The sequence below is a fragment of the Salvelinus fontinalis genome, chromosome 19 (assembly GCF_029448725.1).
Source record: "Salvelinus fontinalis isolate EN_2023a chromosome 19, ASM2944872v1, whole genome shotgun sequence".
Lineage (NCBI taxonomy): Eukaryota > Metazoa > Chordata > Actinopteri > Salmoniformes > Salmonidae > Salvelinus > Salvelinus fontinalis.
This window is the reverse complement of record NC_074683.1, coordinates 7,863,675-7,886,614: the sequence shown is the minus strand read 5'-3', so window position 1 is coordinate 7,886,614 and position 22,940 is coordinate 7,863,675. Positions and strand designations below refer to the sequence as shown.

Here is a 22,940-nt window from a genome sequence, read left to right as displayed (position 1 = left end):
CATTTTTTAAAATTTTATTACAAAAATTATTATTTGACAAATGCTACAGTTCATATAAAAAGCCTGATACAATTTTTCTTGGCAGGAGATGAGGTAGCTCCATGTCCACTTTAGGCTTTGGAGTAGGCAATAAGGAGCACTTGATAAACATCTGATGCTTAAAAACAATTGTCAATGACCTGCCTGCAAATATACATTTCTAAAAAGGCAGACCTTTTCTCTCACGGTTCAGTAGCAAAAGCAATATAACACGTGTCCTTCATTCAACATCTAGGTGCTTGAGGGAAGCCCAGTAAATATCTTCTTCCTAAGGTATTCCTTCCATGCATCCTGTGTGGAGAGCTCCATAGAGTTCCATTCAAAATGAGGGATCTGTTTAAATGACATTACCATTAATCAGTGATGTACAATTTTACATACACAGTAATACCACTTAAAGGACAGACAGATGATATTTCACACACATACCTGGACAACATGATATCCCAGAATCTCCAGATGTCTCTTTCTCATCATTGCTTCCCCTTTCATGTGACGAGAGTTTTTGCAGAAGGATTTGAAATCCAAGAAGTCCACAGCAACACTGAGCATGTGGAAAAATGAAAAACGTCAATACCCATGAACTCCATTTCAATGTGTTTACCCATGATAACAGTACATCAGCAAAACGTTTTTCAACCAAAAGTTCTGAAATCTACCAATAAAGCTTCCTACCGTTGTGCCCCTGGAGGGACCTCACTCCGATCCTTCCCTACAGAGTCAGAACCCCAGCGGACCTTCCCATCTCCAGATATCTGCAGCTGACTTTGCTCACTGTAGGCCACCGCCTGGTGGTGTCTGTCCAGAACACATTCAAAGTCTAGGGAGATAAGATGAAATATAGACCACAACTAGAACAGGTGACAGAGACATTTGATTAACTTTTTAGTGTAATACCAATCTACTAACACAACACATGGTCAGGACTCAGCCCTTACAAAAAAAGATTGCCAGTTTGAAACTGCAGTAAAAGTGCAGAAACTGCAGTCGACTGTGGTATTCTGGACGCAATGACTGCAGAATAAATGCAGCGTACTGTAGTTGAACTGCACTATAACTAGTTACACTGTAGTGTACACAGCAAAATTACTGCAGCAATTTTTATTTATTTTGGACGCAGTATTTGCAGCATACTGTAGTTATACTGTACCCTGGCTGCAATCTTTTTTGTAAGGGAGGAGCCAACTGCTGTCAAACATGCTGCAATCGAATCCTGTGTATTACCCACCTACTGTGTAGAAATAAGTAGTGAGCAATGCCACTCTGGCACAATTAATCCCTCCAAGAACTTCCCCAAGCATTTTGTGGATTTGTTGTTGGACAGGACTGATGGAACCATTCCCTGACAAAAGTAAGCATGAAATTAGACCCTCAACATTTGTGAAGTAGGAACTGGGGCAATCCACAAATATGAATACATCAGTATTGGCTCACCTTTCTTCTGTAACTGTAGGCAGTAACGCTCGTGGAACCAGGGAACCTGGGACTCTGGACACTCTAGACACACAGCCCGATTTAGCTCCATGAGACGCAGGCGGACACGCTTGTTGAGGGCGTCAGGCAGGGCTATCACAAAAGAGAGTTTAGCTTATCCCACCAGCCTTATCTCATAATAATCAACCTTTTTATGCTACACACTAGTTTATTCGGTACACCACCCCGTTCACGAAAATGGTTAGCTCCTACAAACAGTGAGTCATGTGGCCATGGCTTGCTATATAAAGCAGGCAGACAGGCATTATCGAGGCATTCAGTTACTGTTCGATTGAATGTTAGAATGGGCAAAACTGTGAGCGTGGCATGATCGCCAGAGCCAGGCGCGCAGGTTCCAGTATCTCAGAAATGGCCGACCTCCTGGGCTTTTCACACACGACAGTGTTAAGTTCATGTTTTAAGTATCCCTATATTTCTGTTATTACGGTGCTATCACTCTGTTATTAGTGTGCCTGCGCAGGAGTCTCGTTGCTGATGAACCTGGCCTGAGTGCAATGGCAACCATGTATTGTGCTAATAGGGCTGAGTAAACGTTGTTAAAAACTGGAACCTTGTTGTGGTGTAATTTTGAGTTAACAGTGTCTAGGGTTTGCCGAGAATGATGCGACAAACAAAAAACATCCAGTCAGCAGCAGTCCTGTTGGAGAAACAGCTCGATAAGAGGTCGAAGGAGAATGGCAAGAATGGTGCAAGCTAACAGGCAGGCTACAAACAGGAAAATAACGGCGCAGTACAACGGTGTGCAGAACGGCATCTCGGAACGCACAACTCGTCAGTCCTTGTCATGTATGGGCTATTGCAGCCTCACTGGGTTCCACTCCTATGAGATAAAAACAAGAATAAGCAGCTCCAGTGAGCACGCGATCACCAACACTGGACAACTAAAGAGTGGAAAAACGTTGCCTGGTCCGACGAATCCTGGTTCCTGTTGCGTCATACCGATGGCAGAGTCAGGATTTGGCGTAAGTAGCACGAGTCCATGGCTCCATCCTGCCTGGTGTCAACGATACAGGCTGGTGGCAGTGGTGTAATGGTAATGGCAAAGGGGGGGGGGGTCCGACCCATTACTAGGTTGGTATACCTAATAAACTGGCCAATGAATGTATATTGTTTTGCATTTGTATACAATTCTTTTTTTGATAGTAAGGGAAACAGGATACAAGTTTGTATTCATTCACACATTTCTAATATAATTCGATAACATACTTTCTAACTGGGAATCCAGCTTGGCAAGGAAATTCACATTGAAGATTTCTCGAACCAGGTCCTCCGGGAAGCAGTCAGCCACAGCCAGGGCATATGCAAGAAGTACAAGCAGATGGGGGTCAAAGGAACCTGGAGGAAGAAGAACAATATATTTGGCTGGTCCTTTTGATGAGTTCCAAACACAAAAATGTAGCATAATCCACAATCACTTACTGATGTGAGGTATGACGCGCTGAATGCAGATGTCAAACAGCTCATCCACCCTTGGTGGATCATAATTCAGTACAGCAAAGGGCAGCAAGGTGGCATAAGTCGCTGAGTAGTGGATCTTCAGGAAAGAGGGGATTTTTTTTGTTATAGTACGGACTTACATTCTGTCTCTACATATTTACAGACAATATAATAGTATTGCCTAATGTGAAATAAAAGATAATGTGCATGTCTCAAAGTACCTTGTTGATATTCTCCATGGCCACGCTAGCGATGCGGTCCATTAATGGAGTACAGAGGTGATTAGTCCTGGTCAGGAAAAGGGCCATCTCAGGCACATTGGTCCAGGATATCTGGTCCTCCAACCTCTGTAGTGTAACCATGGTCTCCTCCAGCAGCATCTCCTCAAACCATTCCCCTGACATGTACTTGAGCTCCTCCAACACCAAGTCCAGGCGATCAGCCTTGCGCAGGCGTTCATGCCCGCAGCGGTTCAGTGTCTGTAGCAGACGCACATACTTGCTGGGCGTGCTGTGTCGGTAGGACGGGTCATTTCGCACCCACTTAGCGACGGCCATTGCAAAGGTGTTCAGGTCATTCAGATTACACTGGGGCAGCACTGCCTCCACCCGTGAAATGACGCTTTCGTCGAGTCGAGGTGAAGGCAGCATGGAGAGAACACGAGTCAGCATGGTCACTTCATATGGGTAGACACTGTCCAGCAAGAACCTGTGAGAAGAAGTTGTATTAGCTTACTCATACTGTATAGTATGCAATAAGAGTGACCTGTCTACAAACAAAGGAGCTTAGTGGGCAAATAATTATTTCGAATAATTACTCACTGAACCAGAATGTTCCTTAATTTATTGAAGAGCTCTGGACTCTGGTAATGCAGCAGGATCAGGGCTTGTGTGATCCTGGCTATCTCCATGGGCTTGTAGACATGCAGGTTCTTGTGGACTACTGATGCAATCCTGTAAAGAGACAACGTTACATTATGACTATAACTACTGTTCCCTGAAGGAGGGGAAACGAGGTACAACATACTATGTATGGGGAGTCGCACTCTCGCAACTTCGGTTGAAGGATCTACAATCACACCTGACAAGGCCAATGTAATCTGCAACTCGCTGGAAGCCACGCCTTCCACAGGTGATAAGCGTGAGGCTCGGATTCATTCCTTCAATTTAATACCACTCGTCACCGAGCCCAGCAACGGGCGGTGCGGGACCAAACAGGTTTTGCACCACGTTTCCCTCCTTCAGGGAACGAACATAAATTAAAGTTATATGTTCCCTTTCAGTCAGTCAACTTCGGTACAACATACTATAGGGAAATATATCATGCCACAAGCTGACCCGTACGGATACTGCACTGAACAAAAATATATGAACAAAAATAAATGTCTCATTTTTGGCACAAATTTGTTTACATCCCTGTTAGTGAGCATTTCTCCTTTGCATATCAAGAAGCTGATTAAACACCATGATCATTACACAGCTGCACTTTGTGCTGGGGACAATAAAAGGCCACTAAAATGTGCAGTTGTCACACAACACAATGCCGCAGATGTCTCAAGTTTTGAGTGTGCAATTGGCATGCTGACTGCAGGAATAACCACCAGAGCTGTCGCCAGAGAATTTCATGTTCATTTCTCTACCATAAGTCGCCTCCAACATCGTTTTAGAGAATTTGGCAATACGTCCAATCGGCCTCACAACTGCAGACCAAGTGTATGGCATCGTGTGGTTGAGCGGTTTGCTGATGTCATCGTTGTGAACCGAGTGCCCCATGGTGGCAGTGGGGTTATGGTATGGGCAGGCATAAGCTACAGGCGACAATGAACACAATTGCATTTTATCGATGGCAATTTGAATGAACAGAGATACCGTGACGAGATCCTGTGGCCCATTTTCGTGCCATTCATCCGCCGGTTTCACCTCATGTTTCACCATGATAATACACGGCCCCATGTCGCAGGGAGCTATACAAAATTCCTGTAAGCTGAAAATGTCCCAGTTCTTCATGGCCTGCATACTCAGACAGGTCACCCATTGAGCATGTTTGGGATGCGCCAGACTGACGTGTACGACAGCGTGTTCCAGTTCCCACCAGTATCCAACAACTTCCACAGCCATTGAAGAGGAGTGGGTCAACATTCCACAATCAACAGTCTGATCAACTCTATGTGAAGGAGATGTGTCATGCTGCATGAGACAAATGGTGGACACACCAGATACTGACTAGTTTTCTGATCCACGTCCCTACCTTTTTTTAAGGTATCTCTGACCAACAGATGCATATCTGTATTCCCAGTCATGTGAAATCCATAGATTAGGGCCTAATGAATTGATTTCAATGGACTAACTCAGCAAAATCGTTGAAATTGTTGCATGTCAGGTTTATATTCTTGTTCAGTATAAATGAAACGGTCCATGGCAGACCACCCAGACCCCGCCAGATGCGGCTGTCTGGATTTTGCGCAGCACGTCACGCTGCCTAGCGACTTTCCCCTCCCCCAGCTGTAAGCACACAGTGTGCAATACTGAGAGCAGTGACATCCAATGGATAAAACCTAACAAAAAGTGTGTGGTGATGGCCAACTCCCCGCAGCACAAATATCTCCATAGTCAACCTTTTAAACGACGCACAAGATTCTGCCAGACCCCTGGTGGAGTGGGCGCGTACACCACTAGGTAACCCTTGCTGCTATATGCCAGGGAGATAGCCTCCACAAACAGTGGGAGAGATGCTGCTTAGAGAGCACCCTGCCGCTAGCTGGATTAGCAAAACAGACAAAAAGTTAGTCACATAACTGGATATCCACGGTCTGTTCAATGTACGTGCGTAAAGCTCACACCGGACACATGAATAGTAACCTCTGTTGCGCTTTAGAAGCAAAAGAAGGAGACGAAAAGGGAAATAGCTCAATAGCTAAGGACCTCTAGGACACAGCCATGATCTTAGGACCGAAGGCAGCATTTGGATGAAACGTCACCTTATTAAGAGCCGCCCCGGTCAAACTGAGTACAGGAAGGGTGTACAGATAACTTGGAGGTCACCAACACGTTTATCTGAGGCCAAAGCCATGATCAGGGAGGTTTTGTAGGAGAGGATCTTCAGATCCACCAACTGTAGAGGCTCAAAGGGGGGAGGAGGGGGGTCGCACACATTGCCTCCAAAACCAGCGCCAAGTCCCATGCAGGCGCAATAGGTTTAGAGACCGGTCTGAAACGACGTATACCTTTCAGGAACTGCACCACCCTTGCAGACTGAATGGTAGCAATAATTGTCCATCTTAGGGGCCAGGCCCATAGGAACCAAATCTCGGGCCTCGCTTGCCAAACCTGCCTGTTCATCTGGAACAACAAGTTTCCACGAGTCCTCGTCTAAAAAGGCGAATGATCGCCACGCCTGCCTGGGCAAATAAGGAGCCACAAGAATCAATGGTAAGCTCTCCCGGTGCACCCACTCCAACGTGGGCTGAATCAGAACCAGTGGTGGAACTGCGTGAAGGAGGGTACGAGGCCAATGGTGCGCCAGTTCCTAACGGGGAACTCGGGTCCCCTATCGAGAAAAATAGGTGACACTGTGCGTTTCCTCGTGATGCATAAAAATGCGTCGGCCCTGACAAAATTGTCTCATACCTGGCAGAGCCTCCATCCCTGAGGGACAGGGTCCCATCTGGATAAAAAATCTGCACCTGAGTTGAAGCAACCGGGGACATGCGTTGCCCAAAGCATGTGCGCACTACTCCCCAGCAATAGGGAGGAATCCAAGGTTAGGAGGGAGAGAGAGACTCTCCCCATTTGTTGATGCACGCCACCACTGACATAGTCGGTTCTGACCAGCACAAGCCAGCCAGATGAAAACAAGAAGAAGCGCCAGTGCCCCAGATACTCCGGGTAATTGACATGCAGTGTGTTCTGCACCAGTGTCCATACCCCCCGAATCGAGCTGTCTTCGTACAGAGCACCCCACCCTCGGAGGAATGCTTCTGTCGTAATCACCTTGCAGGATATAACTCAGCCCATGGGAGCCACCTGACAATAGCAGAGGGTCCCACCACTTGGCCATGGCCTGGAGGCCTGACAGGGACACCCAAAGCAACTGGCGTAGGCTGCGAGACATGTCCAGGTGAGTGGCTAGCACTCAACGCTGGAAGGGCCTTATCAACAATAGCCCTACGGGAACGACTTCTCTCACAGAAGCCATTATCCCCTGTAGGCATAGGGACTGGCAAAAACGCACTGTGTGACCCAGCCAAAATGTGGCTATGCAGAGTTCGAACTCAAGACACCCTCTGTGGGGATAGAAAAGCGTGATAGACAAGTGAGTCTAGCTCGAGACCCAGAAACAGAATGCGCTGAGATGGAGTCAGACAGCTCTTTTTCTGGTTTCTTATGAAGCCTAGAGACTGAATACGGGCCAGTAGCATGGATGTGTGGAACACTGCTTGCCCTCTAGACTCCGCCACCAGCCAATCGCTGTAATAGCCGGCAGCTCATGAGCATTCTGAGTAGACTGAGGTGCTTGCTGAGGGCACGTAGGTCTAAATTGGGAAGTAATGTCCCGTCCATCCCTTTTCGTAACCAGGAATACCGGATCTTCGACATAGGAACCACTCAGATTGCCTGCGCCTGGAAGGGGAGGATATTTTGTTCCTCAAAACGGACATGGAGGCCTCGGAAACAGTCGACGAGATGATGCTGCAGAAGCGTGGGGGAGACATACACACAGGTAGCCTAGTGGTTAGAGCGTTGGACTAGTAACCGGAAGGTTGCAAGAACGAATCCCCGAGCTGACAAGGTAAAAATCTGCCGTTCTGCCCCTGAACAAGGCAGTTAACCCACTGTTCCTAGGCCGTCATTGAAAATAAGAATTTGTTCTTAACTGACTTGCCTAGTTAAATAAAGGTCAAATAAAAAATATTGTAGCCTGTACCCTGACGTCACCATTCGCATGATCAAGGGCGACACTGCATATGCGCGCCATTGATCGGAGAAGATAACGAGACTACCATGATATGCCATCTGAAGGTGCGGGACGCCACCTTGTGGACAGGGAGAGATTGGTTATTCCATTTCCACCACTCTTGATAACTGTGTCTCTGAACATGGAGAAGGAACACTTTTCATCGAATTTGCATACGGAAGACAAGACTTAACACCTGTGAACTCCGGGAATTGAAAATAGCAATAGGGAAAGCTAATAACTTACAGTCAAGGGAAGTTAAGCATGCTAGCCAACGTTAGCCAGGAGGCTTTTTAGCCTATGCTTGGCTAGCTAAAATCTTTGACCACAACACGTTCCGTTTAGAATAACCAAGTGACGTAACGCTACGTATACTAAACAAGTGAGCTACCCCTACAACTTCACCATTGGGACCGGACACTTCATCAACAAGTCTGGGAAGAGAGGCCGAGACAGACCCAGGCGGCAACCACCGAACCTGGCCGCCCTCCCTCTTCGAGTAGCCTCCCTTTGTCGGCGACAGAGCATACAGGAGACGGGTTGGGCACGGGCAACCATCCATCGCATACCCCACGCAGACATTTGTACCAACCATCCAACCCAGCTCTGCTTCCTGGCATCCAGGAAAGGAAAGTAGCCATCTGTAATTCCAAGCTTCCTCAAGAATGCTACACGTCTTTCCAGGGAGCTTGTACACAGTACGTAAAAATGCGCACACGCACTGGTTCGAGTGAGGGCCGCCTGAGCAGGCTCTAAGCCGAGACAAACTACACATGGATCATGAGTATCTTTCAGAGAAATGCTATAACCGCATGACTGGGGGCATGATCGACCCCGGCTTAGCCATTGTCGTCTCGGTCGTTTTCTTAGCCATCTTACTCATTGCACCAGCAAATTGAAGAATAACAAATTGTCTGTGATCAGAAAACGTATGATAACATGTACAAACTTCAGCACACAACATCCAGGGGGTGAGCACGCTCTACGACCTTGGGACAGTTAGTAGTATGTATATACAACATAGTATGTTGTACTGAAGTTGACTGACTGAAAAGGAACTTGCCTAAGTTCTACATGCAACTTTCAGACATGGCTGCAACAGAGAATGAACTTACTTTTGGATCAGATTCAGGTTTCTACACTGAATCTCCTCTAGTGTCTCTGCCACAGCTAGGGCCTGCTGGGCATTAAGATCTTCTGCCAGTAGCAGTGCTGTACTCTCCAACCTGAAAGAGAAGTGGTTAGTGCCTTCAGAAAGTATTCACACCCCTCAACTTTTTCCACATTTTGTTCTGTTTCAGCCAGTACTTTAAATGGATAAAGTGTAGATGTGTCACTGATCTACGCACAATACCCCATAAACTCAAAGTGGAATTATGTTTACAAATTAAGAAAAAATGAAAACCTGAAATGTCTAGATTCAACCCCTTTATTATTTCAAGACTAAATAACTTCAGGAATAAAAATGAGCTTAATCAATCAATCAAGTTTATTTTATATAGCCCTTCGTACATCAGCTAATATCTCGAAGTGCTGTACAGAGACCCAGCCTAAAACCCCAAACAGCTAGAATGCAGGTGTAGAAGCACGGTGGCTAGGAAAAACTCCCTAGAAAGGCCAAAACCCAGGAAGAAACCTAGAGAGGAACCAGGCTATGAGGGGTGGCCAGTCCTCTTCTGGCTGTGCCGGGTGGAGATTATAACAGAACTATGCCAAGATGTTCAAAAATGTTCATAAGTGACAAGCATGCTTAACAAGTCAGATAATAAGTTGCATGGACTAACTGTGTGCCATACATGGTGTTTAACATGGTTTTTGAATGACTACCCCACCTCTGTACCACACATTTACAATTATCGGTATAATCCCTCAGTCAAGTAGTGAATTTCAAGCAGATACAACGCCAAAGACCCGGGAGGTTTTCCAATGTCATGCAAAGAAGGTCATTGACTATCCCTTTGAGCATGGTGAAGTCATTACACTTTGGATGGTGTATCAATACACCCAGTCACAACAAAGATACAGGTGTCCTTTTAACTCAGTTGACAGAGAGGAAGGAAACCACTCAGGAATTTCACTGTGAGGCCAATGGTGATTTTAAACCATTTACAGAGTTAAATGGCTGTGATAGAAAATGGAGGATGAATCAACAACATTGTAGTTACTCCACAATACTAACCTAAATGACAGCTAAGGTAATACTGCACAACATGTGACAAAGAAATGTTTTGTCCTGAATACAAAGTATTATGTTTGGGGCAAATCTAACAACACTGAGTACCACTCTTCTTATTTTCAAAAATGGTGGTGGCTACATCATGTTATGTGTATGCTTGTCATCGACAAGGACTAGGGAGTTTGTTTTAGGATACAAAGAAAATAAATAGAGCTAAGTGGAGGCAAATTCCTAGAGGAAAACCTGGTTCACTCTGCTTTCCAACAGACACCGGGAGACAAATCCACCTTTCAGCAGGACAATAACCTAAAACGCAAGGCCAAATATACACTGGAGTTACTTACCAAGATGACATTGAATGTTCCTGAGTGGCCTAGTTACAGTCTTGACTTCAAACTTGAAAATGGCTGTCTAGCAATGATCAACAACCAATTTGACAGAGCTCGAATCATTTTAAAAAGAAAAACAGGCAAATATTGTATAATCCAGGTTTGCAAAGCTCTTAGAGATCTTAACCCAGAAAGACTCACAGATGTAATCGCTGCCAAAGGAGATTCTAACATGTATTGACTCAGAGGATTGAATACTTATCTAAATCAACATTTTAGTGTTTTATTTGCCATTAATAAAAAATAAATGACATTTCTTCCACTTTCACAGAGTATTTTGTGTAGATCGTTGACAAAAAGAATAACAATTAAATTCATTTAAATTAATTAAATTAAATAATTCCACTTTGTAACAACAAATTGTGAAAAAAGTCAAGGGGTTTGAATACTTTCTGAAGGCAATGTAAAAGAGTTGAAAAATGGTCTGAATCGAACTTGCATCAGGATTCAAAGTTGATTAATAGTTGTAAAACTATACAGTTATTGAAACAGATTATGGTCATGGCATACTAAAATGTTCAATCTACCTCTCTTTGGTGTCCTCCCCTGCCATAGGCCCAAGAGCAACAAACAGCTTGGTGAAGGAGAAAGGGTCTGCGCTCGAATCCACGAGTTCCATTAGCCTCTGCTTTGCAGCCAGACGGAAGTCACAGTTGTTGAACTGCATTGACTGGTAGAGCCCCAGGATGATGCTTATGTTCTCTGCATTTAGGTGGGGAACATTGCGCAGGAGAATGTGGTTGCACTTCTCCAGCAGGGGACGGTAATTATACTTGATGTTGCGCAGGAACTGCACCATCCTCCTGGGGTTGTTGTAGTGTGAGGGATCCATGGTGTCAAGGAGATGATCTGCCTTATTGATGAGTTTATCCCGCAGATGAGGGGACACCAAAGATGACACGCTGACCATGAGGGTTGTCAGGATCCTGCAGAGAAGTTCAGAAATTTGAAAAATTAAGTAGTATCAAGAACTTACCAGTACTGATTATGTTTTTTTTTGTACCTGGCATCATCAATTGAGGAGAGTTTCTGATCCAAAATGTCAGTGATTTGACCCATTGGAGGACTGTGCTGCAGATGTTGATCACTTAGGCAGACAGCAAACTTGGACAGTGATGGCATTGGAAATCTGAAAAACAGTGAATCAACCCACATCTGTACATCAGCTCACACCACCATGTTAAAAGATAATGGTTCTGCTTTAGGTACGTAGTATTCAATAGCAAAATAATATGTTTTTGATTTACCTGTATAATCTGAGCCAGGCCTCTGAGACCAATTGCTGAGCAAGAGAATCATATGGTTCCACATTGAGCCTTCAAATGAGAAAATACAACATTGATGTGAAAATGTAAACAAACATTTAAAGACTAAGTATATATGCTTATCCACCACTTAGCCAACATCTGTACCTGAGAACATTGTAGAGCATGTCCACCAACATGACATCATCCATGAGCTCAATTTTGTTCTCAGCCAGCACCCGGAGAGTCAGGAACTCTGGGTGGCTTTTGATGTACTCAACCGTTCTCAGCATCTGTGGCTTCTCCTTCTGGAAATGCCAGAGCATGCCTATGGCACAGCCAACATGGTTCACAGTCAGCTTGGCCTTGTTCTTGCCCACCACCTCCAACACTTGGTCTTCACCAGAGCAGATGCCAAGCTGCTCCAGAACATAGTCCCGGTTCGCTGCTCCCCCATGCAAAAACCTGCGCAGGTAGCGGCTCCCAGTCACAGCTCGGAGCCGAAACATGGACATGGAGGACCCGGCCTAGTTCAAGTGACAATGGAAGTCCACATATTTAGAAGGTAAACTAACCAGTGCCAAGATCAGGTCCACAGAGAGCTGCCTGCATATTCCTTAAGTGAAACATCTGTCGACGATATGAATTTAGAGCGAAGATATCTCCACAAAATGAATAATGTGAAATTAAGGTACATGCTGAATCAATTAATTCATGCATCCAGTAACAACGTCAGCAACAACACAGCTGACTGACACGGATGACATCCTTTTATATTCCTAATGATATCTAATAAGCATGCCTATACAGTATTATTAGATTACGAAATAACATACTTGGGAAATTATTATCATAACGGGTAAAGTAGTAAATTACTATACCTAATCATTGGAAAATCTGGGACTTGACTTTCAAGCATTAGCTGTGACAATTACAACTATTATAAAAGCGTGTGCTACTCACGTGGGGACAGGACAGTGCCCAAGTCAATCCCGTTCCCAACACATCTTGCAGTTTAAGCGTTTACCGGTGTAAGTCTATTTTTGTTTGTAATTTCAAATAATGAATTAGAGTGAAATCGACCTACCAAACAAACTAGTATGATTTATCTATTTTACTTCTCCAACTAGCTAAATGGCTACATCAGTTTGTGACTTGAGTCTGTTGGCTGTGTTAGGCTACCGTACTTTATATTCTTCTTCGATGAGGTTTAAAGGCGGTTGGCATCCAATAAATGTTGCATTACCGCCACCTACTAGACTGGAGTATAACTCCCGTATACATTGATTTAAAAAAAACAATCCTCAAAAAATATATATTTTTCAAATAAAAAAAAAACACAACAAATACCTTACCATCTAACACTAGACTCAAATAATAAATACCACACTCCACTATTTGAATATATTTATTCCTATTTTAGGCCAACAGCCTGAAAGGATGGAACACCACCACTTAACACACCCTGTAACTCTTCTGATGTCAAGTCTCGCACACCCAAATACCTCTCTGCAGCTGTCACAACAACCTCTAATTTCTGCGACTTACGTTCCATCCCTGCAGTACAGTTGATAACCATTACTATAAATGCCAAAAATCCAATCTTACTGAAACATGTATCACTTGTTGGCCTATCCCTCTGTACTGGTACAGATCTACTACTACACCACTCCTCTCAGGATCCCTCCCCCTTGACCCATCTTCCTCTACTTTCTTCACTACCTCACCATATGACAACTTCTGCACTACTCTAACCCTGGAAACCTCAACCTGCCTCTCTCGCACAGGACATTTCTGATACCCAGCCCCTTGGGCACCCCTACAATTAACACATATCAATACTTTCCCCAATGCTGCACACTTCTTTGTCTCATGCTCTTCTGCACACTTCTTACATCTAGGAACCTCACTCCTACACACTGCTGCCACATGCCCATAAGCTTGACACCTGTCACAACATAATGTAGTCGGCACAAAAGCTCATACTGGATAACTTATATATCCTAACATAAAAACTCAAAAGAACAGACAATGAATCTTCTGTTTCTCCACTCACGCCACCCTGTCTGCTTTGCACCAAACAACCCCAGTAATCACACCTTTCAATGGCGCCCTATTCTTGAGAGCATATATTCTTGCCCCCATTTATTTATTTAACCTTTATTTAACTAGGCAAGTCAGTTAAGAACACATTCTTTTACAATGATGGCCTACCAAAATGTTTAACACGGCGCTCTCTATGACCAGCAGAAACACATACAATTATCACAAGACCACTTCTGGTTACCCTCAGCGATTCCACAACACCCAACTCTGTTTTCACCCACCCTGAAACCTCAAATGGATCAAAGGGGTCCACTTTTTCAAAAAACTTCACTCCTACAGTGACAGATTCATCTTTATTCTGACCCTCAGTGCAAGCCTCGGGGTCCGAGAACTTCACCACACCTACCACCTCCGATACTTCGCTCTCAATTACTTCCATTTCTCCTCCCATCTTCAACTCACTCTGTTACACTTTCTACCATTCTTCTTTAACAATCTAAATTTTTCCCGCCATTTTAACCGACTCAAGCTCACCCTCTTCCTCTCTCTCTCCTAGACCTCCTCTGCCTCTTTTTCTCTCCGTTCATCCTCCGTATTCCAAGTATAACTATACTTATGATAATACTCCACTTCTTCTGACATACATATTGTTCTTGCCTTGTCAAGGGACGCCATTTAACCGGCTGTCACAAGCAGAACGAACCCCTCGGGATGTAGCGCTCAAAAGTGCATCCAACTTGTAAAGCAGCTGCTTCGTCTTGATGTTCTTCTTTATCACTATAGTAGCTACCACGACGCTTTTCAATTTCAAACAAGTGCGCTCTCTTTCTCCCTGTTTTCTCGATTTCCTGGAGCGTGACCACTACCGTACTTTTTTCAATATACTGTCCCTTTTACCATAATCCATGAGCAAGTCCCTAATGTAAATAACATGTAAAACCTGTGTCCCTTAGTTTATGTACTCCACACAAGCAGCAGGTAAACAATAACGGAACACATTTAAAAAATATATTTTATAAAAAAATGTTTGTTTGCATTATGAGCGATCATCATAATATCAGTCAAAACCAGCCAGACTTACCAGGGACCGCACGTGTGAAAGGCCGTCTTCTGCGCGCTGACTGGCGCATATTTTTACCCAAAATGCACTGACTTTTCCTGTCGCGCCATCTTTAGAAAACATTGTGGAGGAAGCGCTGAATGAAACTCGATTTCACCTTGTTGAGGAGAACTACCGTGAGATATTGGCCTCAGTTGACCAACTGAGCTAATTTGTAGGTCAACTCTATAATATTTCCGCTATTGTAAGTTATGTCAATTTGAAATAGCATTGAATCCGAAAGAAAAACGGAGATGTATCATTGCATTATGTACCTGCTAACGTTAACAGCAAGCTAGTAGTTTTAGCAGCGTAACTACTTGCAGGCCATAATCCGCAAAACGACTAACTAGAATGAAAACGTCGTTTTAGTTTACATTGTTTCGTCTAGATATTAACGTTATTTAATTCATGTTGATAAAGCGTGTTTTTAAATCATCTAACCTTAACTATCTAGTCATGTTTTTGATACACCATGGTCCTAATGCCAATGAATGAATACGCTATATTAGCCTCCGCTTGTAGTTCGAGATGGGTGTTGTGTTTGTATTTGTAAACAACTAACGTTAGCTAGCTATCGAGCTATATTACGCTCGCTAACTAACAGCAAAACACGTTGGTTTCAGCTACAGAAGTTTGATAATGGGAATAAAAGTTCAGCGTCCACGCTGCTTTTTTGACATTGGCATCAGTAACGTGCTGGGTAAGAATGCAATGTTTTTCCATTTTGATCTTACCATCAAGTTAATCATATCGGAAATTTAGAGATGCTTTACTAAAATGTACACAAACTTGGTTTCTCTTGCAGTTGGCAGAGTTGTGGTAGAATTGTTTTCTGATGTCTGCCCCAAAACCTGTGAGAACTTTCGATGCCTCTGCACAGGTAATTGACATTATCGTGTCTTGGTACACTAATTTCAGACCATCTTTAGATGATGCACATATTGTCTTCTCTGTTTTGACTAAACATTTACTTTCATTGTAGGTGAGAAAGGAATTGGAAAAGGTACACAAAAACCTCTGCATTACAAAGGATGCCTATTCCACAGAATTGTGAAGGACTTCATGATTCAAGGAGGAGACTTCAGTGAAGGTATATGAAATACGTGTTTGCCTCAAACAACCAAAACATAGAAATGTTTTATTTGCAGATTCTCATTTCTATATTCCTTCTGTAAATTAGGCAATGGAAAAGGAGGGGAATCTATCTATGGAGGATTCTTTGAAGGTAGGACTCCACCGGTTTTGTTTAATATTCTAATCAAAACCAGCCTCAAGGACTAACTAATGGCCTGTCTGTATCTCAGATGAAAGCTTCTCTGTCAAACATAACAAGGAGTACCTCCTGTCAATGGCAAACAGGGGTAAAGATACCAATGGATCACAGTTTTTCATGTAAGTCTATCAATGTTTTAAGGGCCTTGCTATTATCAAATTGATTGGTCACATACACATGTTTAGCAGATGTTATTGCGGGTGTAGCGAAAAACTTGTGTTTCTAGCTCCAACAGTGCAGTAATATCTAACAAGTAATATCTAACTATTTCACAACAATACACATCTAAAGTAAAGGAATGGAATTAAGAATATATACATATTTGGTATGAGTAATGTCGGAGTGATATAGACTAAAATACAGCAAAATTGAATAGAATACATTATATACATATGAGATGAGTAATGCAACATTTATTAGTTTGTCATTCATAAATCTAGCATCTTGAGTGAATCAAAACCTACAAAATTATGTTTGACTCATTTTAATTTTCTGCTCCATTTTTTTATCCTGGTCTACAGAACAACAAAACCCACACCGCACTTGGATGGGTAATTATAATATTCTGACAAGCATTGCAACTTAGTTCGATAATCTGTATCTGATTGAATGGTCTTTTGATAATAAGAGCATGTTAAATAAATAGCGATCTGTTCTTAATTATCACTTGTTATAACTTGCTGATTTTTATTCTAGTGTCCATGTGGTTTTTGGCCAAGTGATCTCTGGCCAAGAGGTCGTTCAGACAATGGAGAGTCAAAAGACAGATACTGGCAGTAGACCATACTCTGAAGTGAAAGTTATGAACTGTGGAGAGCTCATTCCAAAATCAAAAGGTTTGTAGGATTCCAAAAAATTGGCAAGGTGTTTTAAACTTGTTATTGCTTTAGCTTGGAGATCTTGGACTGTGTTATCGTCAGGATCATAGCTTTGGGAGGTATCCTTAGCACGTACAGTACCAGTCAAAAGTTTGGACACGCCTACTCATTCAAGGGTTTTCTTTATTTTTACTATTTTCTACATTGTAGAATAATAGAGAAGACATCAAAACAATGAAATAACACATGGAATCATGTAGTAACCAAAACAGGTGTTAAACAAATCTAAATATATTTGAAATTCTTACAAGTAGCCACCTTTTGCCTCGATGACAGCTTTGCACTCTCGGCTTTTTCTCAACCAGCTTCATTTACCTGGAATGCTTTTCCAAAAGTCTTGAAGGAGTTCCCACATATGCTGAGCACTTGTTGGCTGCTTTTCCTTCACTCTGTTGTCCAATTCATCCCAAACCATCTCTATTAGGTTGAGGTCGGGTGATTGTGGAGGCCAGGTCATCTGATGCAACACTCATCACTCCTTATTGGTCAAATAGCCCTTACAAAGCCTGGAAGTGTGTTTGTGGTCATTGTCCTGTTGAAAAACAAATGATAGTCCCACTAAGCGCAAACCAGATAGGATGGTGTATTGCTGCAGAATGCTGTGGTAGCCATGCTGGTTAAGTGTGCCTTGAATTCTAAATAAATCACAGACAGTGTCACCAGCAAAGCACCCACTCACCATCATACCTCCTCTTCCATGCTTCACTGTGGGAACCTCACATGCAGAGATTATCCGTTCACCTACTCTGTGTCTCAAAGACTCAGCGTTTGGAACCAAAAATCTCAAATTTAGACTCATCAGACCAAAGGACAGATTTCCACCGGTCCATTGCTTGTGTTTCTTGGCCCAAGCAAGTCTCTTCTTCTCATTGGTGTCCTTTAGTAGTGGATTCTTTGCAGCAATTCGACCATGAAGGCCTGATTCACGCAATCTCCTCTGAACAGTTGATGTTGAGATGTCTGTTACTTGAACTCTGTGAAGCATTTATTTGGGATGCAATTTCTGAGGCTGGTAACTAGTGATCTTATTCTCTGCAGCAGAGGTAACTCTGGGTCTTCCTTTCCTGTGGTGGTCTTCATGAGAACCAGTTTCATCATAGTGTTGGATTGTTTTTGCGACTGCACTTGAAAAAGCTTTCTTAGTAATTAATTTTCCTCATTGACTGACCTTCATGTCTTAAAGTAACAATGGACTGTCGCTTCGCTTTGCTTATTTGAGCTGGTTGAGCATGCAAGCTGTCAAGGCAAAGGGTGGCTACTTTGAATAATCTAAAATAGAAAATATATTTTGATTTGTTTAACACTTTTGTGGTTACTACATGATTCCATGTGTTATTTCATCGTGTTGATGTCTTCACTATTATTCTACAATGTAGAAAATAGTCAAAATAAAGAAAAACCAAGGGCCTGCCGGTTGACGCAGTGGTCTAGGGCACTGCTGCGCCACCAGAGACTCTGGGTTCGCACCCAGGCTCTGTCGCAGCCGGCCACGACCGGGAGGGAGCCGGGTGCACGGTGTTTCCTCCGACACATTGGTGCGGCTGGCTTCCAGGTTGGAGGCGCGCTGTGTTAAGAAGCAGTGCGGCTTGGTTGGGTTGTGTTTCAGAGGGCGCATGGCTTTCGACCTTCGTCTCTCCCGAGCCCGTACGGGAGTTGTAGCAATGAGACAAGATAGTAATTACTAGCAATTGGATACCACGGAAATTGGGGAGAAAGGGGGTAAAATTTAAAACATAATAATAATGAAAAACCCTTGAATGAGTAGGTGTGTCCAAACTTTTGGCTGGTGCTGTATGTTAACTGTCCTCTACTATTTTACAGCAAAAAAAGAAGAGAAGAAAAGACTTAAGGCCGTCTCCAGTGGCAGCGACAGCTCAAGTGACTCTGACAGTTCTGACGACGACTCTTCTGAATCTGAGGGTGACTCTGATAAAGAATCCAAGAAACGGAAGAAGAGGCACAAGAAAGAGTCCAAGAAAAAGAAGGACAAGAAACAGAAGAAGAAGAAAGATAAAAAAAGGTTTGTAGTGAATGTGTTTCGTAGCATGTGAACTCTAACAACCGCCTTCATTAGAGCATAGGTTTTAAGTCTGGTCTGTAATGTCTGTAGGTCTGAGCCCAGCAGTCGTGATGAGAAAGAGGAAGAGGTTACGTCTACGGTACGACCAGAGGAAATCCCTGTTATCCCAGAAAATAGTTTCCTTATGAGGAGAAGTCCGCAGCAAAATGAAGAATCTGGAAAGGAGAGGGAAAAAAAGAGGGAGAGGGAAAAGCCTAGGGAGAGGTGAGGTTATGGACAAGACGGAACAACATTCCAGTTCATTCTGAACCGTTACAACTGGGAACAACAGTATATTCATGTAAATGCGTTTTTGTTTTGTTGCAGAATGTTTCATTGTCAGTCAGCATATCAGAGGAGCCTTCTGATGACAAGATCAGGCAGGACGATTAAAGGCAGAGGTCCAAGAGTAAGTGCACTGTCAAGCAAGTACAGTACTATCAGCATACAGTTTCTGCAAAACAAGGGTCTAGAAAGTTATTGGTAATTTATTCTCTTTCTTGCAGCGGTACCGAACTCCGTCACACTCCAGGTCAAGGTCAAGGGACCGTTTCCAGCGTAGTGAGACTCCTCCACACTGGCGCCATGAGATGCAGCGTGCACAAAGGGCACCAAGAGCATCCAGCGGAGACCGTTGGATAAAGGGTGACAAGTAAGTCTTACTTTTTTAGTATTTTAACTGCCGGTGCTGGATTGATCAGGCTGTTGAAGTATAAAGCAGCTTATTATTATCTAGTTAAGGAGCTTCTCAAGTATTGGCTAATTTATTCTATTGCCAAAAGTTATCATCAGCCAAGGGCCAGTTATTTTAAGGTTTCTTCAATGTCTCAACTTGGATTCTGTGTTTGCTGTGAGGGTGATTTTACTCTGTATTTATATTTGTAGGGGTGACATGACAGAGGACAAGAATGAGAGTGGCATAGCTCCAAGAGGAAGAGAGAGGAAGACCTCTGAAAACAAGCATGAACACGTTGCTGAAAACCCTAGTAAAAACCGAGAGGAGAAGAAAGGTCGCTCCCATAGATCCAAGAGCAAAGAAAAGGACACTTCTAAAACTGAAGACAAGCACAACAAACACAAGGCAAAAAAGGCCAAATCTCGAAGCCGCAGTAAGAGCAAAGAGAAAAGTGGTAGGTCCAAAAGCAGAGAGAGGGATCAGAAACATAGCAAAGGGGATGATAAGAGGGGCCGCCAAAGAAGCAAGGACAGAAACCTCAAAGAAAAAGCCACAGAGTCTGGAACTCAAGACCGTGTTAGAAGTAAAGAACGCTCTAAACCCACTGAGGCTGACAAGAACCGAGAGGAGACCAAAGGAAGAAATGGTGAGAAGCTTAAGGCAAAGTCTAGAAGCAAGGAGAGGAACTCTGGAAAGGACAGAAACCGATCTCTCAGCAGAAGCAAGGACAGTGGGAGACATGCCTCATCTCGAGACAAAGAGCAAGGACGGGACAGAGAGCGAGGTAGGGAGCGCAGTAAGAGCAATGAAAGACGGCGCCACAGAGAGAGGGAGGACAAAAGGAGAGGTAGATCCAAGAGCCGAGACCGGACAAGGAGTCCAGACAAGATTAAGAGCAGAGACTCCCGTAGAGGCAGGCGCTCCAGGAGTAAGAGCAACAATCAAGACCATAGCAAAGACGGTTCATCTCATCAGAGGAAGAACAGAGACGGCGAAGACACTCACAGACGAAGGAGGTCCAAGAGCAGCAACTCTGAGAGTGAAGGGGAGGGCAAAGGGAAGGACAGGGGTAGAAAGAGCCCCATCTCCAAGAAGAAAAGGGAGGGAAGCACAGAAAAGGAGTCCTCTCACAAGTCCAAAGACACAGGGAAAAGCCCTGAGCGGAGTCAAAAGTCAAAGAGCCAAGAGAAGGATAAAAACCACAGCAAGAAAAAGAAGTACAGCTCAAGTTCTGATGACCGTGATTAGTCCAGAAAATGTTCACTCTTGTCCATCATTGAATTGAAAAATTCACACGTTTATACCTAATAATGTGTGTGGTTGGTTCTGCTGTAGAACGATTTTAGACAAATACTGCAACCGATCCAATTCTGGAATATTTGTACACTTTAAGATTTCATAAGTTTTGACAGCTAGGAGACATTTTGGTTTTTTTTGGGGGGGGGGGGGGTTAAGTCAGACAAATTTTTACAAATGTTGGAAATGTAATGATACTTACTAATTGAGGGTTAGTGGTGAAATGACTGAACATGTGACTGTTGGAAGGAACATTTGTGTTTATATATATATATTTTGTCTGGTACTGAGGGGACATGTTATTCCAGTGTGATAATTGTAATGGAAGGGATGAGTTTGATGTCCTGTGTTCTTTCTGTGCTTAATGCCTGACTTAACTAATATTACATGGATACATCACCAGTATGACTAATATGGCTATTTTTTTTAAATGTTAAGTGTTTGTATTACCAACTGTCGCATTATTTGTCACTGAACATACTGTAAGTGCTACATACAAAACTGTCTGACTTAAGTGTATATGTCAGTAGAGAAGGCTCAATTTGATTTGAAGGGCTGATTTTGTAAAATGATTGGTGTTACAGATACAAAAACTTTTAAATTGTTTGTTACCTGGCTGTTTCAGGGAATTCTAACTTTTTCCTGACCTCAGTCTCAAATGAATTAGAAACGGACACATTGCTTTTTGTATTATTGTATGCATTTTTTTTTTTAGATGGGCTTATGTTCAGATTTCCCCCGTACATCTTTTAAAATGTAGATGTAAATGCATTGCTGTGATGTTCCACCATGTTAGTTCATACTGGTGTTACATTCCTCGCCATGACTTTCCTTTGAACAAAAAATGAAAACCACTGGCTTTGTGTAAACAGTCAGAATTCAATATTCCCTAATGAAACATCTGTTTTGAAATAAAATTATATGGTTCAAATGTTTGTTTTATTGCCTATAGATTGTTTATCATGTTTAATAGAAGAGTGGTAATTGATACAATAGATATAGAGAACATTGATGCATCACATTTTAATCTGTTGGAGTAGTTCATGGGAGAGAGGGGGAAGGGGGGATGAATGAGCAAATTGGAAGCTGTATTAAAATGAAACTACTCTGGTCACAGATCTGTGCTTTATCCAACTCTGACTATTGTTATGCAGGTACAGATCTAGGACCAGGCTATCAGTATTGTTTCCCAATTTGTGCACTAGTTTTAATTGAACTGTGTATATTCTGTAGTGTAAAGTACTTAGGTAGTTTTTGGGGGTATCTGTACTTTACTATTTATATGTTTGACACCTTTTGCTTTTACTCTGCTACATTCCTAAAGAAAATAATGTACTTTCTACTCCAAACATTTTCCCTGACACCCAAAAGTATTCGTTACATTTTGAATGCTTAACGGGACAGGAGAATTGTTCAATTTATGCACTTAAATAGAAAATTCCTTCTCATCCCTACTGCATCTGATCTGGTGGACTCACTAAACACAAATGTTTTGTTTGTAAATTATGTTTGAGTTTTAGTGTGCCCCTGGCTATCCGTAAACAAAAATAAACAAGAAATCGTGCCGTCTGGTTTGCTTAATATAATGAATTTGAAATAATTGTTACTTTTGATACTTAAGTATATTTTAGCAATTACATTTACTTTTGATACTTAAGTATATTTAAAACCAAATAAATTTAGACTTTTACTCAAGTAGTATTTTAATGGGTTTTTACTTGAGTCCTTTTACTCAAGTTTTACAATTTGTTACTTTTTCCACCACTGTGTATATTCTCAAAACTTAACAAAAAAATATAATTTCAGAGACATTGGTTACTATCACTATCTCTACATTCCCATAATTCTGAGATGAATCATCTTGGAGCACTGAAAAAG

At 42.7% G+C, this 22,940-nt stretch overlaps 2 protein-coding genes across 7 annotated transcripts; one reads left to right on the top strand and one right to left on the bottom strand.

The window, feature by feature from the left end:
- On the bottom strand, positions 1-14,977 carry fastkd1 (FAST kinase domains 1). 5 transcript variants are annotated; one of them, XM_055870589.1, is made up of 15 exons: positions 14,860-14,977; positions 11,901-12,259; positions 11,736-11,804; positions 11,492-11,617; positions 11,016-11,414; positions 9,039-9,149; positions 3,792-3,923; positions 3,192-3,678; positions 2,953-3,067; positions 2,740-2,868; positions 1,474-1,605; positions 1,268-1,381; positions 715-859; positions 469-583; positions 1-372 (listed from the first exon to the last, which is right to left on the bottom strand). In XM_055870589.1, exons 1-15 carry the CDS (start codon positions 14,959-14,961, stop codon positions 271-273), a joined length of 2,637 nt encoding a protein of 878 aa, XP_055726564.1. In that variant the 5' UTR covers positions 14,962-14,977; the 3' UTR covers positions 1-270. The 5 variants fall into 5 exon arrangements, with proteins under 5 accessions (XP_055726564.1, XP_055726567.1, XP_055726565.1 ...); XM_055870592.1 differs by having other exon boundaries at positions 11,901-12,060; positions 14,860-14,945; XM_055870590.1 differs by lacking the exon at positions 14,860-14,977 and adding an exon at positions 12,696-14,835.
- LOC129816294 (peptidyl-prolyl cis-trans isomerase G-like) lies at positions 14,950-21,993 on the top strand. Of its 2 annotated transcripts, none has more exons than XM_055870594.1 (13): positions 14,950-15,052; positions 15,504-15,580; positions 15,686-15,760; positions 15,863-15,970; positions 16,061-16,105; positions 16,185-16,272; positions 16,675-16,704; positions 16,850-16,989; positions 18,853-19,051; positions 19,142-19,315; positions 19,418-19,499; positions 19,597-19,742; positions 19,976-21,993. In XM_055870594.1, exons 2-13 carry the CDS (start codon positions 15,520-15,522, stop codon positions 21,012-21,014), a joined length of 2,187 nt encoding a protein of 728 aa, XP_055726569.1. In that variant the 5' UTR covers positions 14,950-15,052; positions 15,504-15,519; the 3' UTR covers positions 21,015-21,993. The 2 variants fall into 2 exon arrangements, with proteins under 2 accessions (XP_055726569.1, XP_055726570.1); XM_055870595.1 differs by having other exon boundaries at positions 14,977-15,082.
- Positions 21,994-22,940: the final 947 nt, after the last annotated feature.